At 39.3% G+C, this 21189-nt stretch overlaps 1 protein-coding gene across 4 annotated transcripts; it reads left to right on the top strand.

Annotated features, from left to right (window-relative positions):
• The first annotated feature begins 3478 nt into the window (after nucleotides 1-3478).
• On the top strand, nucleotides 3479-19380 carry Ublcp1 (ubiquitin like domain containing CTD phosphatase 1). Of its 4 annotated transcripts, none has more exons than XM_051180902.1 (11): nucleotides 3479-3629; nucleotides 6356-6553; nucleotides 7250-7341; nucleotides 7688-7773; nucleotides 7852-7967; nucleotides 9236-9334; nucleotides 11268-11305; nucleotides 11785-11883; nucleotides 14140-14256; nucleotides 16662-16789; nucleotides 18298-19380. In XM_051180902.1, exons 2-11 carry the CDS (start codon nucleotides 6400-6402, stop codon nucleotides 18323-18325), a joined length of 957 nt encoding a protein of 318 aa, XP_051036859.1. In that variant the 5' UTR covers nucleotides 3479-3629; nucleotides 6356-6399; the 3' UTR covers nucleotides 18326-19380. The 4 variants fall into 4 exon arrangements, with proteins under 4 accessions (XP_051036859.1, XP_051036862.1, XP_051036863.1 ...); XM_051180903.1 differs by having other exon boundaries at nucleotides 3622-3718; XM_051180905.1 differs by lacking the exon at nucleotides 7250-7341.
• The last annotated feature ends 1809 nt before the right edge of the window (nucleotides 19381-21189 follow it).

Consider the following 21189-nt stretch of genomic DNA (forward strand, 5'->3'; position numbering starts at 1 on the left):
GTGTGTGTGTGTGTAGTGTGTCTTCCAGAGCCTTATGAGGGAAGAGAAATCTGTCACTGAAGAAAGAAAAGTGGCTTCAGAGGGAAAACGTAATCAACAATTTTTAGGAAAGGCTGATATAAACTAGGATAGCAATGATATTGGATTTAGGAAGAAAAATGTTCTTTCGTCTTCCAAAATAATCATGGCCATAGTGATATCTGCAGTTTAGCATCTGCAGTTTAGACCTGGAATCCAATCATCTTACCAGATTTTTTTTTTTTTTTAAAGAGATTATACTTATTTATAGGGCCCTGCATGGACCCGAGGCACCTTGAACAAGCCTGAAGCTGTTGGCTGGAACATCTTGCCCCAGAGTTGTTATTGGTACTCTTCCTGTTTTGCTAACACACATCTGCTGGGGAGGAGCTAAGCCTGAAAACCCTGTTGTTTTCCACTGTGCTGTGAGTCAGTATATAGGCTCACTCCTTCCCCTCAATAAACTGCATTTGGCATTCAGATGTTGCTGTTGAATGAATGACCCTCTGTCTTGTCTCTTATTTCAATCTCTAGGCCTTCACCTGATTAATGGAGCAGATTGCAGTGTGTATTCGTATAGTGTTCTGTCTGCATGTTTGCCTGCTCCCCAGAAGGGAGAATCAGGTCTCATTATAGATGGTTGTGAGCCACCATGTGGTTGCTGGGAATGTGAACTCAGCATCTCTGGAAGAGCAGTCAATGCTCTTAACTTGAATGCTCTTAACCTCTGAGCCATCTCTCCAGTCTCTATAGATCTTTTGTTGCTGTAAAGATACTAACTAGGATTCTCTGTGCTAGGAGGGGCTCCAGGGAGCAATGACAGATAGTTTCTCTTTTTGGTTGCTGTAAGCTGCTGTGAGCCCTTTCATAGGTTAACCCTGTAGGCATCCCTAGCCACCAAGAGTACAGTTATTTTATTAATATAAAGGAATAACAGTACATTCAATCCATGTCAATTGTTTAAATTTTTTAAAAAATGTTTTTATTAATTTTGTGGTGTGTGGTAGCATAACACTCTCTCACAGAAGTGGAGGCCAGAGGATTTGCAGGGTTTGGTTCTCTCCATGTGGGACAAAGGGATGGAATTCAGGTTGTGAGGCTTGGTGGCAGTCTCCCTGATCCATCAGATATTTAGCTGGCCCTCCATTGTTTTCTTAACTGTGTTTTTCATTTCATGAAGGTTTAGCTAAATAGAGGTAAATTTGGATGGCCTGCCATGTTGATGTATGCCTATAATCCAAGAACTTGGGAGGCCAATGTAAAAGAATAAAGAATTTCAGGATAGCAGGGCTACACAGGGAGATCTTGTCTCAAACAAATTAATGGTTGTGTGTATGTAATGTTCTGGGTTTGATACCCATCTCCAGAAAAACAAGCAAGCAAACAACAACAAACACAAGAAAGAAAAGATACAGGCAAAAGATGAATTGAAATCTTTTAGATTGGTCAAAAACTGTTTTGCTATAATGTTTTTTGAGAAGTACCATTAAACACTTGGCTGCTATTATTTATATCCTTGTGATACCTAAGTTATTAGACCTCTAACATGGTTTTTCTAACATCAAAACAAGAGCCTTCTTATGAAGTGTTGTTATGGCAATGCTAGTGTAGCTTTAATGTATTTTAGTTGACCTTGGTGATTAACAAACTCTGTAGTAGTTATGGTGAGGGAAATAGAATCAGGCCATACCAAGTATCTAGTGGGTGAACAAAGCAAAGAAGAGATGTTGGGTTAAAACCCTTGAGATGGGACTGGAACCATGACTCTTGCAAAATGACCCAGCTTTGGTTCCCAGCATTCATGTGGGGAGTCACAACTATCCTTACCTCCATTTCCAGGGGATGTGAAACCCTCTTTTTACTAGGCATGAATGTGGTGAACATATATACAAAGGCAAAACACTTATACACATAAAATCTTTAAAAGAATGGCCAAGACAGAAAATTTAGTTGTTTTATTTCTAACAAGCCCAAGAAATGAAATATATGTATATATGTATGTACACACACACATCTGTTGATTAAAAAGACACACATGTAGACATTTTTTAATTCCCTTTCCCCCTTTTAAAGGAACCGGTTTAAAGAAAAACACTTTGGTTTTGCGTTTTTATAATTTTAAAATTACATTAATTTTTGTACTTGTGTCTTTGTGTGTGCATGGCATGTGGAGAGGACAACTTTCAAGAGTTGGCTCTACCTTGTGGGTCTCCGGGATTGAATTGAAAATCAAAGTTTTATAAAGTACCAATATATACCTGTCTAGGGACTAATGATTTAACATCCTTCAATTTATTTTTTAAGGTTTCTCTTCTTGTTAACAAGTGAAACTGGGAATTTCTTACATGGACCAGAAGGGTTGTGACCCTTCGAGGCTTCTTTCCATCTGAGGCAGTTGCATTCTGTACCCCAGGACTGGAACTAGAATTCTCTATGCCCAGGCTGCCTTCAATCTTATAGACTATCCTACTGCCTAAGCCTCCCAAATGCTGGGATTACACGCATGGGGAAACTGAAGGGGCTCAGATAGAGACTACTTTGTATGTGATGCCTAAGGAAAACATTATTTTAACGGAGGTACCCATTCTAAACCCTTAAAAGATAAACTCCTCTAACTCTGACTCCTTGTCCCCTCCCCAGAACTGTAAAACTGCTATGAAATGATTAACGGCTTGCTCTGGTTTCTGTAAACTCTGCTTATCCTTAACCTCTGGGGGGGGGGGGGCGAGGCAGTCCCTCATACAGCTGTAAATTCCACAGGAATGTAGTAACTGTAACCTGCCTTTTAAAAGTCCTCTTCCCCTTTTAGCTCACGGGAACTAAGGGAAGCGGCAGCTTAAAAATAAAATTTTGGCTAGTTACAATTTGAGTCTAGTCTGATCTCTCCATGTTTTCGAACCCTGTAACATGTATTTCCATCTTGTAAAGAGAATTAGCAGGTATGAGAGGGTGGAGTTCTGAGTGGATACACCAATCTGGACCATAAGCCTCACGGACTTTTGTTCCTTGAGCGTCTGGGTCACTTTGGCCTGCCCCTTTCTCCTTCCGGACACTCAAGTTTTCCTTTCGAGTGGGTAAAATCTGAAGGCCCCGAAATTATATCGTTACTGGCTCCTTAGGTCTATAGAAAGGTCCGGTCTTGAGTTCTCAAAGGTCACTTGCTCGTCTTCTTTTGGTACACATTGCCGCACGAGCTTAGGACCAGAGACCTCTGTACGAATTAAACGCCAGCGACGCACACTGCACGCAGATGGCTTTTGGCGAAAAAGTACGTCAGTGGCCGCAGCACCCACCCGGACTCGGAGCATGCGCAAAATGGCCAGCAGCCACCCAGGAATCGGGGGTCCGTTTTACAGAAGTCACAGTCAGGAAAAGACGCCTGCTTTCTTGCCACTCCATGGAGATTCTTGGCCGGGGGTCCTCGGGCTTATTAGCATTTGAAGGGGAAACAAAACAAACTGCTGCCTTGTCCCCCTACAGCACATTTCCGGCTTCAACCACACATTTCCGGTCCGCTCGCCGGTTCCGGCCCCTCCCTTCACTTCCGGTCTCCTTAGGTTCCGCTGCGGCCGGCTTTTGCGTCCGCTGTGGCTGGTTCCGCCGCGCTCCAGGTGAGGGGACACGCGGGATTCGCAGGCACGTCTGCCTAAGAAGGCGACGCTGCGGCTGGGGGATGCCACTGACCTGCATGCGCTTCGTGGTTTGTTTCGCTGCGGGCCGGGCGGGCTAGGACCGCGGCTGTCCCGCCCGGCACCCTGAGGCCCCTGTCCCGGCGCGCTGCGGGTCGTGGCCGCCGCCGCCTTCGCATCCGGCCTTCTCACCTGATCCCAAGGCTTCCCCACATCCTAGAATGTTCTGAGTCCCGCAGGCCTCATTCCTCCCTCTTACTGGGCCTGTCTCGCCCTCCACTCAAGATGGTTTGTTGAAGGCGTCCCAGACAGCTTGTTTCTTGGGTCTCTGCCTCCCTTCAGATGCTCTCCCGGGCGCGTCCCAGCTGCACTCGCGCGCGGCTACTGCTGGCTGCTACCCGGGCCCGGAGCCCACCACCACACACTCACTTTTGCCAAGCTTAATGAAAAGTTCACACTGTCACTTTTGAAATTGCCGCCTTTAAGCTGCTTGTAGTTTTGCGGTGTTGGGCGAGTCGCTGTGATTTATTTTGCAGGTTTCTAGTCTGTATAGTGAGGGCAGTTATAAGTTCAGGATTGTGATAGTTACCATGGTTAGCATGCTCTTCTCTCACTACTATGGTTCATCTAGCTCCTTGCACCTTACAAAGTACTTTCAGGTGTCATCGCTTGTCAAAACACGTAAATTCGAATTGACTTGTCCTAGGGTTTAGCAGGCTGATGGCCGTAAATAAGAGTTGACTACGCAAAGCTAGCAACAGGATGTTAGGCAGAACACCAATTTAAATGTATATTCTTTACATATCCCATAAAAATGTGCTTCTGAGTTTGTCATTTCCCCCATGAGGGAATTTATGTAATAAACTATTAGAATTGTATAAGAAAAAAGTGAAAATGCTTATGTGTTTACATCCTGCATGATTCTCAGTAGTAATGAAATAAGATTCAGAAAATTAAACGTTTTAGGAACTTAAGAGATAAAAGTCTGTATAACCTTTGTTTACTATGCCCGGCTTTTTTTTTTTTTTTAAGGGCATTCACCAACTTGTAGTTACCATTTGTGGCAGAAGTTCGTTCTGAAGTAGTGCTCTGTTTTGTTAAACACGTGGAGCCAATGCCATTGGCAATTTTTTCTAAAGCTGGTAATGTGGAAAAGCCTAGAAGAATGGCATGCTCAGACTTTAGAATAAGACTGGTTAAAGTGCACCTTGTTTGGTCCCTTTCCTTTACTCTGACAGCATTTCCAAGAAGTCTTTTCTAGTTAGGTCTGTGCCCTTGTTGGGAACCCCTAGCTGAGAACACTCTCATGGTCTCCAGGCTCTCCTTAGGGACAGTCATTCCCATTTCTGTGTCTTACAGAAAAAAGACATGCACACTATTGCAGTTTGGCCCTTTTGCCTTTTTATTCAAGGTCATAGCACTTTTGGGGGCAGATTCTGCCTAAAGTGGCATTTATTGCTCTAATTAGTAGCTTGCTGCAAAAATTTTCTGTAGAACATTATTAACATGAATAAATACAAATGTGACTATACAGGGAAACACATAAGCTGATGTGAATAGGGATTTGTTAATCTTTTATAATGAGCATAACAGACTTTCCAAGTTAGGTTTCTACAGATTGTCATTTAAAATTTACTTTCTCTAGCAGTTGGCTGTGGTGCTTGCATGAGTAGAGCAATGAGATGCTTCATCTTGTACCTGAAAGCTTTTCAAAATGCCAATAGTCTGAGATTTAGGAAACTCAGTTCTCTGACCTATCAAGGAAATGAATTTATAAATGTTGAAAGCTTTATGGGACTAGCATTTAGTCGTTAAGGAGAATAGCGGCTGCCATGTAACATTTTTGTGGTTGGATCTATGTGAGCAGGTTTGCTTGTTTTTTTGTTTGTTTGTTTGTTTGTTTTAACTAAAATTTAATCTTTAACTCTATAGATCCACTTTGAGTTAAACAGTTTTGATATAATGTATATTGTGTGTTGAGATTTAGTCAGAAAACCCACACCAGTTAGGTGCTTGTGGGTAGAGTATAACTATTTCCATAATGGGAAAAAGGGAATATTCTTATCAGACACCTTTATCAGATGAGATGATCTTTGTACATCTGGTCAATTCGTGAAATATAAAACGTAATGGTATATTATCTATGCCTGAAACATAATAAACTTTTAACTTTAAACTTATTAATTAAGACTTATGTAGTTCTTCCCAGGTAATTCATGAGTTAGAAATTTTAGTTGATTTGTTATAAGAACCCTAGGATGTAAATGTGAATAATATCTCCCTGTTCTACAGATAAGGAAAGGTGTGTGCTAAGCAAGATAACTTCAGGAGTCAAATAGTAAGTGGGCAATATAGGGTCTGAGCCCAGGTAGTTTGCTCTGGGTTCAGTTCTCCTAATGAATGCCCCACTAACATTTAATGAACATGGATGTCTGTTGTGTGGGCTTGCCTCTCCAGCATAAGCCCAAACAAAGAAAGCAGGATGGGTTGGCAGCTCATTGTTCTTCAGTTGAACAAGAGAAAGAATCAAGAGTGTTAGGAAATACCAACTGTAAATTAAACTGAATAAGAAAATCGTAGCTTGTAGGATTCTGGGAGCACTTTTCCGAGGAGGCACAGCCATCTCTGTCATCAGGCTGTACAGTAGATTTTATTGTGTTTGATCTATCAGTTTTAATTTCTTCCATTTGCATGTGCCTGTCTCTTAGGTGTTTTATTCTGACAGAAAGCTACCATTTCATATGCTTGGAGAATGGCGCTCCCAATCATTGTGAAGTGGGGTGGGCAGGAGTACTCAGTGACCACGCTTTCAGAAGATGACACTGTGCTGGATCTCAAGCAATTCCTCAAGACCCTTACAGGAGTGCTCCCAGAGCGCCAGAAATTACTGGGGCTCAAAGTTAAAGGTAATCTCCCCACCATAAACTCCTGGTTATGGGTTTTCATATTTGGTGGTTTTTTTTTTTTTTTTTTTTAAATATGAAAGAAACCTGTTTGAGTTTCTTAAACTTGTTTCAGAGATAAGATAAAAATAATGAACATTACTTAAAAGTACCACCACTGTTTGGATGACTTTGGGTCCCCTGACAGTATTTGTGTGGTAAGGCTTTGCCACAGAAATCCCAGGTGAGAGCCATTTATTTCTGGCATTGTGATTTACTTTTCATTATTACTTTGGGCCTTGTAATCTTCCCAGATTGTCTCTTGTTTGAGAAGTGGAGATTATACTTAGTTTATTGGCACTGTTCGTGTATCTTTTATGTCACTGACAGGTGAATTTCAAGTAATAGACAATCTATGGTTTAGTCTTGGGCTTCAAGGCTGCTAGAGCTGTGCCATCTTTATCTTGAGCAGTAAAACATGAGTTAGTTTTGCTTAGGTCCTCCACTACCGGGCCACATGGGACAACTCTTTTATTACTTGTGAATGACTATGCTAGATACATATTCAGTAGTCGCATTTTTCCCCCCTTTCTTTCTGTAAGAAAGGAACGAAAGAAACCCAAAACTACCAGACTTGTTCATGTTTGGCTTTTATGTAATGGGATAGTGGAACCAGAACTTGAACTTTAGTGAGAAAACAGTCATTTGCTTGTATTGTAGGCAAACCTGCAGAAAATGATGTTAAGCTTGGAGCTCTCAAACTGAAACCAAATACTAAAATCATGATGATGGGCACTCGTGAGGAGAGCTTGGTAAATGTTTACTTTTGTTACCATATGTCCCTTTGAAGGTGTTATGATAAACACTGTACTGTTATAGCATAGTTTTAATTGTGGAAAACGTTTCCATCTTATGATCAGTGAAAAACTAACTGCACGATGAATATGGTCTTAACTTGGCAGAGCTAAGTAGTGGGGACTTTTTTTTTTTTTAGTATATAGTTAGTTATCCTATGTGGTAAGATTTAACATGTCAAATCTGCCCAGGGGGCATACAGAATAAGTAATTAATGATGGAAATTCTCCCATGGTATGTGCTTAAGCTCAGATTGCCAACATGTGCTTGTTACGGTGAAACACAACTTTCCTGTCTTAATAGGAAGATGTCTTGTGTCCTCCCCCTGACAATGATGATGTCATCAACGACTTTGACATTGAAGATGAAATAGTTGAAGTAGAAAATAGGTAAGTGCTCTTGGTCTTCAAAGATATTGTTACGTGAGAAGAGAGGGAATCTTCATCTGATCTTACCTTTTCTATTAGGGAAGAAAACTTACTGAAGATCTCTCGCAGAGTCAAGGAGTACAAAGTGGAAGTGCTAAACCCTCCTAGGGAAGGGAAAAAGCTCCTGGTGCTGGATGTTGATTATACATTATTTGGTGAGTCAGTTAAGGTGCTTGGATATCCTTTTATGTGTGGCAGTTTTTTCCCCCCAGCAACTCCATGTTTACATAAAGTACTTGAAAGTTTCCCTTATTGTTACAAAAATAAATTATTCATCTAGGAAATACAGATACGGAAATGACGGCATTTACCTATCCTTTTAAGAACCAAAGATGACCACTTCTAATGTTTAGATTTTTTTTTTAAGTGTGTTTGTGTGTATCTCCTTTTTTGTTGTTAATTTGCTTTGAATTAAATATGTATTGTGCTCAGTAGTTTTTAATGATTCAAGCCAGGATTATCTGGGAGAAGGAATCTTAATTAAAACAAAAATGCATCCATACAATTGGCCTATAGGCAACCCTGTGGTGCATTTTCTTGATGGATGATTATTGTGGAAGGGCCCAATTTGTTGTGGGTGGTGCCCTCCCTGGACTGGTGGTTCTGGGTGTAGGCTGAACAAGCCATGAGAGCAAGACAGTAAGTGGTGTTCCTCCATGGCTTTGCTTCAGTTTTGACCTTGAGTTCCTGCCCTGATTTCTCTCCTGAGATCTAGCTGTAAGAGCTCTTTGGTCATAGTGGTTTATCACAACAATCGGAACCCTGACTAAGCCACATACCTAAAAATATTTATAAACACACATAGGTTATTTGTGGGTACATAGGATGATGCTGTGTCATAATTTGAGCAACTTGACACTTTTGTGAGGACTATTTTAAAAATAGTGTTTTCTGTTTTATCCTTGTTTTCTGTCTAAATAAATATTCAGGGACCTTTCTTAAACTTAAAATTAGCCATGTCAATTGAAAAGGAAAGACATTTGTTTCATCTTCTAGTATTGGCAATACTTTCTGATGGTAAAGTTTTCTTGCTTATAACCCTGAAAGTTTAATGTGTTATAACTTAATGTACACTTTGCGTAAGAATTGGTCAACTGATTATACTTGTACAGTGAAGTTTATTTTCTGAGGATGGTGGGCATATATGTGAGTATGGAGGCCTAGCTTACTGCTCACTATTGTGAATAATATTCAAACTAGATGAGGAAAAATGTACAATGGTCCACTGAAACTTCAGTTCAAGGGCATTAAGTTCTGTGCTTTGTAAAACATATGCTCATCCTCCGTGTCCTTCAGTCTCAGGCTATTTGCTGTTGTGTATTCTATCCCATGATAAATTACTTTTTTATAATAGCTTCATTGTACCCAGTACTTGTCCCTGATGATAATCTAATGATTGTTTTTATGATCCATTTTCTTTTAGATCATAGGTCTTGTGCAGAGACTGGGGTAGAGTTAATGAGACCATATCTTCATGAATTTCTAACATCTGCATATGAAGATTATGACATTGTTATTTGGTGTAAGCTTACTTTTTTTTTTTATTAGATATCCATGGAAATAAGGTTATTACTTATATTATCCTACGGTACAGAGTGTGACTTAAAAAGACTTGTTTAAATGTGAATGTTATCTTTTTTAAGTAAATTTCTAAAATGATGTTTGACTTTTCTTATGTCATTATATGAAGTACATGTGTATTTCCTTAATAGTAAGAAGATAGTTGAATATAGGACAAGAATAGGCTATGGTGTTAGCATAAAAGTGCTTATTTGTTTTTGCAGTGCTGGAGATTGAACTAGGGACGTTGTGCAGGCTAAAGACACACTCTGCCACTGAGCCATTTCCCGAGCCCTTAGTCCTTAATACCTCCCCCCTTTTTTTCCTTACTCTAGTTTCAAAATATTTGGAGACAGACATTTCTTCAAAAAAAAAAAAAAATCTTAGTGATGTAACTAGACAAATAAAGAACAGTGTGAATTGCTTAAGGAAAAATTAATGTATGACAGAAGCAGTGCACCTGATATTGAGGTCTATGGACATTCAAGGACATGCACACCCATATTGGATCATGAGTTTGCTGCAGAATAGAAACTTGCTGTATTACTAAGGTAACACTTTGAGATCGATTGACATTTGTCTTCCCATTTCTTGATAAATGAAGCATCAAGTATAAAAGTTCCCCATGTAATTGTTAGGAATTTGATGAGAAGCCAGATAGTTTGCTGCAGTCTGTAAGCTTCCTTTGTATTTTCCTTGTAATGTAGACTATATCCCTTGTTTACTGACACTGAGTTCACAACTGTTAAGATTAAAAATAAGGTGAAAGTATGGTAATTTCATTGTTCAGCTTGGGAGAAGAGAGCTCACTGAAGCAATTTTTTTGTTGAGCTCCTGTGACATACCATCAGAGAAAAGAGAAATCCTATGAATGTTTTTAAGTCAGAACTTAACATTTATAGAACCTGTATAGTCATATATTTAAAATGTTATTGGTAAATTATTTTATGGTTGTAGGCTGAAAAGGGATACTTTCTTTAGAGCTAAATACATTAGGATATTGTGTCCTTTATGAAATCAGGCAGGCCATTTAATCTCTGTGAACCTCTCTTTCTTTACCTAAAAGTAGTAACTTGACCAGTGTTTAGGTTGAGGTAAAAATAGATGTACCAGGATAGTAACTAGCACTGTCGCTAATGTACAATGATACCTTAACAATGAACTATTGTCTTACTCTATGTGTCCCCTTGTCTTTCATCTGGAAGTTACATGTTCAGAACAGGTACTAAGTTAACGTTTTCCTTAAGATTGTTTTCATTGCAAATACAACACTCCAAACTTCTAGTTTTACAGACTAATTCTGCATGTAAAGTGTATGTAAGTTGAGACCAGGAGAGCATGTAAAGATGAGGATTGATTTTTGTGTCAGTGGTTATGTGGGCTAATGTCTATTGCCGCAGACATGTAATGTAGCATAGGGCGCTTCATATGTTTGTCTCAGGTTTTTTTTTTTGAGATGCTGGGCTTGATGAGCTTCATTTGCTAAGCCTAACAAAGCCTGGCTAATCTTCCACACAGGCTTTTTACACAAACCATTAGTATGTTTATACTGACTCCGTATGTGCTTATGTATTGCCTGGATCCCCTGCCAGAGAAAGTTGAGATTCACATATCTCAAATTTACTTTGGAATGAATGAAGAATAGTGGCAGGACTGATTTAAAGGGAGTTTGGGTTTTAGTTTATCCTGGTTACCTCTGTCATACAAATAAAAGTGGTTCAAGTATTATTATTTTTAGAAGGCACACTAAAGTAAGCTTATTAGGGACCATTATTTATGATGTTTTTAAAGTTGTGGTCTTGCTTAAAAAGCTTATTTACTCAGAAGTTTTTTTGTTTTTTTTTTAAATGAAACTCAAACTTTTCATATGTATTGTATTATTCCTCATGTTTTAGCTGCAACAAATATGAAGTGGATTGAAGCTAAAATGAAAGTAAGTGTTAGAAACAAGCATTTCACAATGTTTTGAAACCACAATTGACAGATCAAAGATTCTAGAACCCAGTCAATTTCATTTTTACTGGCTGTCTTTTAATAGCTACTGAATGCCAGTATTGGGAGTAGAGGTGAGCCTGCTTAATGATGGGTTGATCTGAATGCCTAAGCTGGTTCCAAGGAAAAGCTAAGCCCCTTTTTACCTTCCTTATACTCCGATAATCTTTGCTTTGGCCTTTGCAAAAGTGTTACACTGATGAGGTGATTCATTCTAAAATGGCCAGTTAGGAATGAATCCACTTCTGATTTACTCACTGACACAGTCAGAAAAACAAATGCTTTCCAGTTGTGTAGCAAAATGTGGCTATTATTGCTGTAGAAAATTGGCATTTTGAGAAATTGCAGATAGAATGAATGTTCAGATAGCCTGGGATTTTTCACACTTGTATTTTAATCTCATGAACATTTGTGTTACAGGAACTGGGAGTGAGCACGAATGCCAATTATAAGATTACCTTCATGCTGGACAGTGCTGCTATGATAACTGTGCACACTCCAAGAAGAGGGCTCATCGATGTAAGAACTTCAGTTACCTTTATTAGAGATGAGTGTAGCTTTTGTATTTAAACTGACAGATAAGACAAAAGTAGAATTTAGAATTTCATCTGAACAGATAGTAAAGTGACAGTTGAATTTTACAATGACATTGTATTTTAAAGGTTTGTAACACTTGGGAGGCAGGCAGATTTTTCTGAATTCAAGCATGATAGTTCCAGGTCAGTGAGGAGTGAGGGCTATGTAATGGTACTCTGTCTCAATCAATCAATCAATCAATCAATCAATAAATGGATAACTAAATAAATAAATAAATGTTTTGAATGAATTATAATGATGCAAGCAAAGCTATTGAAAGGCTATCCAGAAAGGAATTGTGTCAGGGCTAGCTGTGATGATGGTGGTGAAATACTCCCAGCCAAGGTAGAAGAGAAAAACTGAATGTTATCAAGAAGTATGCTGGAAGCAAACCAAAGTGTACTTACCCTTCCCTAGAAGAAACTGATAGTTATTAATACATGGACCAGGTTATAACTTATAAAATAGCAACAGGACATCAGAGAAGATGATCAGCTGTTAAAAATGAGAAGTTTGACATGGTTTGCTCAAGTGACTGCTTCTATAAGGCCCCAAACAGGCACAGTTAGTAATAAAGATGAGGAAAATGTCATCCATACCTTTTGAGAACATGTAATAATGAAGAGAGCCAATGGTAAAGGGCAAATAGTGGCCTAAGCGCTTGAGGTCTTACTCAGTGCAAGAAGTGCACACACCAGGAGAGAAGCATAGCTGTGGCCTACGGCTTGCCTTCTACAGTCCAAGTGTTGTGGAGCTCAGGAAATGCTAAGCACAGCAGGGCTGCAACAGTCAGATAGCAAAGGGCAGCCACCTGCTGGTGGTCAGGGTGGAGAGCTGGGATTGGTGCATGTGATAAAATCTACTTCCTTTGATGTAGCAGAATGGTTAAGGTTTTCAAGTAAAGATGGTCTTAATGGAATGGTACTTAGCCTTTGTGTACTCTAGGATTCCCTGTAGCTTAGCAGTGAACTTTCTGAGGCTGTTTTTTATTTAAAATCAAAAACAAAAGCCAAGCCTGGAGGTGAATGAATCAGATTATTTGTTACCTATCATATTGATACATGGTTTGAAATTTTCCTTTGTGATTTTCTGTATTTCAGATTATTCTGTGATCAGCAGTATTAGTATACTGATTTTAAAGAAGTCTGTTTTTAGGGAACAAGGTGTGCTAGATTTAAGATGTAGGATGTAGATGTCCTGGTGTCTGAACAGTCTCCTTGTCAAACCTGAGAGATATTCCCTGCAAACGCCAAGAGTGTGGCTTACTCTTACTGCATTAGTTCCTGTATTCCTGGCTAAAAAATTGGGCAGTTTTGTTTCAGGAATAAATAAATAGTAGAAATAATTGAGGTGAAAAGAATGTTAAAATATTTTTCCTAGGAAGACGACGTCGGCTTTGTGTTAACCTAAGGAGGACCCAAGCACTCCTTAAGTTTTTCTCTTAAGTTTTTTCCTTGCTGCCTGTTCCTCTCACATGGAGTGGGACTCTGGCCATTGACTAAGATGGATCTGCTTTTAAAATTTGACATATTTAAGGCATTTTCTGAATGTTCATATTTATTCTTCAAAATAAAAGTTGGTGAACACTTCCTCCTAGGACAGTAGTTCTTAACCTGTGGGTCTTAACCCTTTGTGTGTGTGTGTGGGGGGGGTTAAATGACCCTTTCACAGGGATTGTCTAAGATTGTCAGAGAACACAGACATTTATGATTCATAACAGTAGCAAAATTACAGTTATGAAGTAGCAGTGAAAATAATCTTATGGTTGGGTGTCACCACAGCATGAGAAACTGTATTAAAGGGCTGTAGCATTAGGAAGGTTGAGAACTGCTGCTCTAGGAAGACATTTCTCCACCTCCTGCAGAGCTGGATAACTAAATTATTAATTGAAAGAGCCCAGTGTGGTTTTCCTCCTAAGATGTCCTTAGTTTGAAAGGTCTTGAAAGAGGTCGGTTATCTATTAGCTCAGGAAATACCTACTTTTTTTTTTTTTAACCCTAGAATCTTCCTGTGAAAGTTGTGTAAGGTGTTACGGTAGGGTTAGGTGAGTTAGATGTGTACAAGCCCTTGAACATTGTAGTCTCTTGGGTGCCTGGTGGTCAGCCAGTACAGCCCTACAGGCAGGAAGAAGCTTGTTCTGCTTTTGGATGTGATAAGCTGTTAATACATACTGAGTTAAATATAAACCTCTATTTTAAGGTGAAGCCTCTTGGTGTTATTTGGGGAAAGTTTTCTGAATTCTACAGCAAAAAAAACACCATTATGTTTGATGACATAGGAAGAAACTTTCTAATGAATCCACAGAATGGACTGAAGGTAAGACAGACAGTTTTACTTATTTAGTCTTATGTAACCTAGTGTGTAGTATCATGAGGTTTTAGATGACCTTTCGGTTAAAGAAGGATAAACAGTGAGTGTTAATGTGGGTCCTGTAAGATAACAGTACAGAAAATTTCCTGTTGCCTAGTATCTTTACTGTGCCCTGTCTTTGTAGATACCATGGTACAGTAACATGCTATCGTTTTGTGACCTGGGAGGTTAGGCTTTAACATTGGGCTTAGATATACAGTATGTCCAAACGATGAAATCCATTTCCTGTATATCAGGAAAGGAAATGTTAAGTGATGCATGATTGTATACTCATTTATACATACATACACACACACCCCACACCACACACAATTTATCAGTTTACTTGTTTTTATTTTGTGTGTATGACTGTTTGCCAGATGTATGTATGTTTGTCACTTGTGTACCTGGTACCCACAGATTCAGAAGAGTGTCAGAAGAGTGTCAGATCTTGTGGTTGTTGGAAGCCAAACATTGGTTGTCTGCAAGAACAGCTAGTGGTCTCTACTGAGCCATCTCTCTGCCCCGTGTGTTTATATTTTTATGGCCACAAACAAGAGGAGTTTAAATATTTGGAGAAGTTCAAATGAAAATGAATGTTGCTTTTTGCACTGTCACCTTGGTTAGCCAGCACACTTGATTATTTAGTTTTATCTGGCTCTGAGAGCAACCTGAACTTGCTGACACTGAATTGTAACAGAAATCTGGTGTTTTGTTAGGAGTGTACACCTTAGAGTTACTGATGTTCGGGCCAGCTGGCTCTGGTAGTACTTTTTCTTTATTTCTTTTTTGTTTTTCCTTTTAAACTGAAGCTAATAAGGCCTTTGTGATTCTTATAAGTCAAGTGCAGATCTTAGAATTACCAGGCACATGTGATAGAAGGAGCCACATATGTCTTATACCCTTTCTTAATCCTAGGATGAAAAGTCAAGACTTGCTCAAAATTGTGTATGTAATGATTGTTTGACAAAATTTGGACAGAGTCTGTGTGACTTGGTTACTGAGTCAGTGATAATCTTAGCATGAGTCACATGAGATCTGTGTAGCAGTTACAGAGGCATTTCATCCTGGTAGCAGAGAACCGTGAAGCTTGAATGCTTTTGGTCCCCGTGGCTGCTAGCACATCTGTGCAGTATGAACACTGAGGTGCTCTGTGACAGAAGTGAGGATTCTTAAGGTGAAGTGGCGATCCTGTCGCTAAGTGCTTTTTCCTCTGCCCTGAACTTCTCAGCCAGCTAGGAGCTTGATAAAGACAGGGAGTGGGAGCTTGTAGAAAGCAGGTCCTTGAAGCCATATAATGTTTTAAGTTGAGTTGGTTTTAGTGCCGAGTGAGTGTAGTGCAAATGTCAGAATGGTGATACAAGACCTGATTTTAGCACAGATTTAGCCTGTTTCCTTGGAAAAGAAGCAAGTGTGTTCACTCTGTACCCCGTCTTCTGTCTTTTAACATTCTGAAACAAATCATAGACATGTATTTCATTTACAATTTTAATTAATTTTAAAATGTGAAAGGCAATCTTGAGCTGTATACATGAGCTGATATCCGTAAGAAAAGACAAAGCTATTAGGGAAGTAATACGGAGGTGTAATACAAATTACTGGTTGAACAAACTGTAAAAATAACTCATAATTCATTCTCTCAGTGCGTAAGTCAATTCAGTCTCACTTCTGTGGTCCTGACTTTTATAGTTTGAAGTAATGCTTTTTAAGTGAAGCATTAATGTTATAAAATATATCAATCTTACCATTTGGGAGAACATGGCTGCCCTTTTATGGAAACTGATCTTTATACGTAAGTGACAAAGAGAAATGTTTATGGCAAAATGTGGCAGAAAACTGGCATTAATGTATGATAATCTCAGCTGCCTGGGTTGTATAATGGGGCCTGCACGATGTCTGTTTCATCCTTAGGATCCACATGTGGAGGGAGAGAACTGGCTCCTGAAAGTGTTCCTGGCCTCTGTGTATGCACATGGCACACACAGGCAAACAGCAAGCAAAGCAACAAATGTAGACAGCTCATAGAGGAGAGATAACCCCACTGTGCTTAGGTCAAACTCATATCTGGGCTGACTCCTTATAGAGTAGATAGTGTAAATGAAATCAGTTAGTGGAAACCATTCAGATGCCAGAAGGAAATAAAAGTGAGCGGCTCTGCAAGATAGGAATGGCCTTGCAGATTCCAGTGTTGGATTGGCTATGGTGTCTGGTGTAGGCTAAAGGTAGGTGGAAGAGCTTAAACTAAGTGTTAGGAAAGTTATTTGGGTTGGTATTTTAGCCTCAGTACCTAACTGAAAAGATAAGAGTAGCCCAAGGTTTTGTTAACTTTCCTGCCGCAAGGTGAGGTTTGTTTGTTTTTTTTTTTTTGACAGATAAGGCCTTTCATGAAAGCACATCTGAACCGAGATAAAGACAAAGAGCTGGTGAAACTCACTCAGTATCTCAAGGAGATAGCCAAGCTTGATGACTTCCTGGAACTGAATCATAAGTACTGGGAAAGGTAGATGTAACCATCATTTGTCTCTTGTCTCTTTACACCAGTAGTGAAAACATGTTGGCAACACCACACTGTGCCCTTAATTTTTTTTTTTTTTTTTTTTTTTTTGATTGATTTGTTTTTGCAAGACAGGGTTTCTCTGTGTATCCCTGACTGTCCTGGAACTTGCTTTGTAGACCATGCTGGTCTTAAACTCAGAGAGATCCTGCCTTTGCTTCCTGAGTGCTGGGATTAAAGTCGTATGCCACCACTGCCCAGCCATGCTCATTAATTTTTTTATATAAAGTGGGAAAATTCTAAAATTATTTTTTTCCTCCTGGCATCTCCCTGAAAATATTTCTGCTAACCCCTAACTTTCTCATAAGTCCACATTCCTTCAGGTCTTTAATATTGCAGTAGTGGGAACTTGAGAGGCTGGAGAGTGGCTTTGTAACAGTAAGCAGACCACCCTCTGAATTCGCTGCTCCTCCCACCGTAGTTCTTAAAGGCAAAGTCTCTGTGTAGCCTGTGCTGGCTTCAAATTCTTGGTCCTCCTGCCTCAGCCTCCTAGCAGCTGGGCTTGCAGACACATGCCAGTACATGGGACTGACTAGGAGTTGACCACTATTACCATGCTGTAAGTAGTGTCAGCATGATAGTTTAACACTGCAAGGAACTTCCATGTGTAGCAGCAGAAATAGAAAACAATATGTTTTGTGTGCCTTTTCTTTCTAAAGATTAGTGCATTGGTGAAGTCTTTCAGTCTCTTTTTCTAAGTACAGCCATGGAAAAGTCTGATACAGTTACATTCAACATCAAGATGACACAGCCAGGAAAACCTGGAGAGATAGGAGGGATATGTGTCCTACAGTAAGTAAGGCTGCCTTGAAGTCAGACCTATAAAGATCCAGTCCTGGTGTAACCATCAAAAGAAACCCTGGTGGGCTCTTTCCTTCTTCAAATCCCACTTTTGGCTTTTTACATTACTTTGGCACATAGCTAATGATGGTAGTTTCTAAGTGTGAGAAAGAGTTAGATGTTTTAATTTAGCAGCGGATCCTATTAAATAATACAAGGAAACAGTTGATTATTTGGTAGAACAACTTTATAGTCTTCTTGTAGTGCTGGGCCTTTAGTATCTTTTATTCCACTATCTTTATGCAGGACAAAATAAGATCATACTATTTTAACATTGTGAAAGTCAGTATGATGTGGTAACTAATGTTTGCAACTTCCAGAGGCTTCCAGAGGTGAATCTGAGCAGTCTGACTTGGCAAATTACTTAACCTTTGTATCTGAGGAATAGGAGGAAGTTGTAGCAGAAATTCCATCTGCTGCTGCTATGACATGTAAGCACCTGTCAACACATGTGATTATAACTGTAGTTGCCACAGAGCACTCAGCAGTTGTTAGTAGCTACTAACTACTGATCTTCAAAGGCCCATTATTGAAATAAGTCCTTTGGCAGGAGAGGTAGATTGTTTTCATGACTGCCCGATCCAGCTTTGACATGCTTATCCCGTTTGTTGCAGGTATCTATCAAAGAAGCAAGGACAGTAGTTACCAGTCACACTCACAGTTGAAGATTATTGAGATCTGTGGGCCTTTGTTTCTTTGCTAGGCATTACCATGATTCTCCTGGACACTGGAGCAGATGCCAGGCTGCCTAGCTGAGGTCTTCCAATGCTTTGTAAATTTAATTTTGTATTTTTTTTTTTTTGAAGATAATAACAAAGTGCTTAAAAAAAGTTATCTTCCCTCTGTGTTAATTTACTCTTGAACTCTTGAAAAAAATGTTCTCTGGCATTGATTATTGAGGTGTCTTTCCAAACCCTCTAAAAAAATGGAAAACAAAAGAAAATGGAAGGTGGAGAAAAATATACTCACCAGTGTCATCTTGTGACTTTGAAACGAGTTTTGTCTTATGCTTTTGTCTCCTTGTATAATCAGCTGCCTGAGTGTGAGACCAAATCTATCTTGAAACTAGCTAGTGCTTTCCCTCTTAAAACCAAAAGCAAAACCAAAAAGCCCAGATACGCTTTTACATGACAAGTTTGTTGTGCTGAAAACTCTCTAGAGTTGTTCTTGTCACAGAGTTCCTCTTCTGTAATCAGGAAGATCTTGAAACCGGAGTTGTCAGTAGTCTTTAAGAATGGAGGACATCTGTATGAAAAGGCTATGCCCTAGATGGTATGGCAACAAGCAGACTGAAATAACACTACAGGACAAGAGTATGCTTCTTTTTGTTGGCTATGTAGAAGCACTTCTGCCTAAAACCATAGTCATGAGCACAGCTTACTGCAGTAGTAAAAAGACAAATTTACCAACTGTACTCTCTGAAGCATGGATAGCATTTCTGCCTACTCCAGCTGTGTGTCATTGCTAGCTACTAACACCGTTGCAGCAAACATATCTAGCCATAAGATTAAAAATACCTGTTACTTGCAATGCTTAAGCCTGCAGATATGTAATGTGACCACTGTTTTGTGTTGACAGTATTGCTTTATACAGTTCTTGTATTTGAAGGGAATTGCTCCTTTTAAATGAACATGGTGTAAATTGTTCTTACCGGACTATTTCAGTGGTGTAAATAATAAATATCTTTTCTTAAAATACTGGTTATCTCTTCTGTAGTGTCTCAGATATTTTTTCCCCTCTTTGTTAAGTTACTGCCCATGTTCAGGCAAGGACCTCTGAAAACTAAATGTGAGCCTGGCGTTCAGAGGCACAGGCAGGAAGAATCAGTTGGAGGCCAGCTGCAGAACAAGTGTGTGTATATCACTAGCTATTCAAAAATGGTTTTAGCAGCTAATTAGATGAGAATGCTTACTGAAAATAATTTATTAAAATGTTTCTTAAATGTCTAGTAATTTTTTAAAAAAATTAAAGGCCAATAGATTTTTTTTAAAGTTTTTATTCATGTGTGCATTTGCCTATGACTTTAGTTGCTTTCCATCTTATTTGTTAAAATGATCTCACTGATTAGACATATCTACCTGTCTTGCTTGTGTTCCTTGGTTTTTTCCTGATGGAGGTAGGTGTGTGTGTGTGTGTGTGTGTGTGTGTGTGTGTGTGTGTGTGTGAGTGATGTATGGGTAAGTGAAGGCTAGAAGCTGACATTGGACATTCCCCTTGATAGCTCCCTGCTTTATTTACTGGAGACAGGGACTCTTGCTGAACCAGGCACAACAAACCTAAACTAGTCAGTCTGCAGGGGGATTTCCCTATCTATCCCCTGAGTGCTGGGATTACAGGCTTTGCCATGTCTTGTGTGTGTAGGTACCAGGGATCTGAATTCTGGTCCTCATACTCAGATGACAAACACTTTACCCATTGAGCCATCTCTCCAGTTCCCTGCCTGAATCTTTCATAAGTGCTGGGCATATGAACACAGGTCCTCATTTTTCTGTGCAGGCTTTTTTTGCACCCTGAGCCATCTCCCCAGTCCTAGATTAGAACATTCTTTCATTGGTTTACTTCATTTTCCTTATGTAATGAGTTTATTATTCAAAGTAGGAACGGCTTTATCTTTTTACATGAGCTGAACATGAAAGATAAGTTATTAACATAGGTCAGGGGAAAAAATCTACACTCTTAGCTGGGGGGCTTTTAACATACATTTTCTGCCAGTAGGTGGCACCCAAACCAAAATTTACTAGCCAGTGTGTTACTAACCAATTAAGGCTGTTTGGGATCATGTGCTTTCTGTGATTAATACTTTCACAGGGTGTGTGAACCTTTATACCTTTTAACTCTTCAGATTTATGGCAAAGACATCTCTGTGACACACAACTGACAGTTCAGTGGTATATCTGGTAAAACTCATATATGAGGTATAATTCCATGCTTAAAATAATCGATATCTAGTGATACTAATTTAGCCTAACTACTACATAGCATCTTGAAATCTCACATTCAGAGAGTGATTTGAGACCCAGGAGCCTTTTTGGTTTTCGTTAGCAAAGCATTGGGATGTTGAATTTCTTGTGTCTATAGTAGCATTCAGTCCAATAGGAGAATCAGTAGGTGAACAGCAAGCAGCTGAAGCATGTTCACTTGTGGAAAATAAACCAGTCTTCTGTGTGGGCGGATCTGTGTAGAGGTAAGAGACTTAAAAAGGTCATGCAAAAAAAAAAAAAAAAAAAAAAAAAAAAATTGCTTAGCTAGTGTCATTTAGTTGTCAATACTAATAAAATACTATGGTTCTCAGACTTCCCAAAAACTCAATGTGTTGAAGACAATTGGACCACAAGGGCACTGACCTCATAAATAGTATGATCTGTAGGTTGCTAGACACGGGAGCTGGGTTTTGGTGTAGAATTGACCTCTCTCTGCCTCCTGCCTAACTAGGTAAGCAGCTTGCTTCATCACATCTCTGTCAAATGTCTGAAAGCTATATAGCCAACTAGCCATTAACTGAAATC

The sequence above is a fragment of the Phodopus roborovskii genome, unplaced genomic scaffold (assembly GCF_943737965.1).
Source record: "Phodopus roborovskii unplaced genomic scaffold, PHOROB, whole genome shotgun sequence".
Lineage (NCBI taxonomy): Eukaryota > Metazoa > Chordata > Mammalia > Rodentia > Cricetidae > Phodopus > Phodopus roborovskii.

Bases quoted from the DNA above. Each gene is read 5' to 3' on its own strand.
- Ublcp1 (XM_051180902.1), top strand. From the start codon at position 6,400: ATGGCGCTCCCAATCATTGTGAAGTGGGGTGGGCAGGAGTACTCAGTG. The intron at 7,774-7,851 runs GTAAGTGCTCTT...CTTTTCTATTAG, and splicing joins ATAGTTGAAGTAGAAAATAG to GGAAGAAAACTTACTGAAGA. The intron at 11,884-14,139 runs GTAAGAACTTCA...CTCTATTTTAAG, and splicing joins CAAGAAGAGGGCTCATCGAT to GTGAAGCCTCTTGGTGTTAT.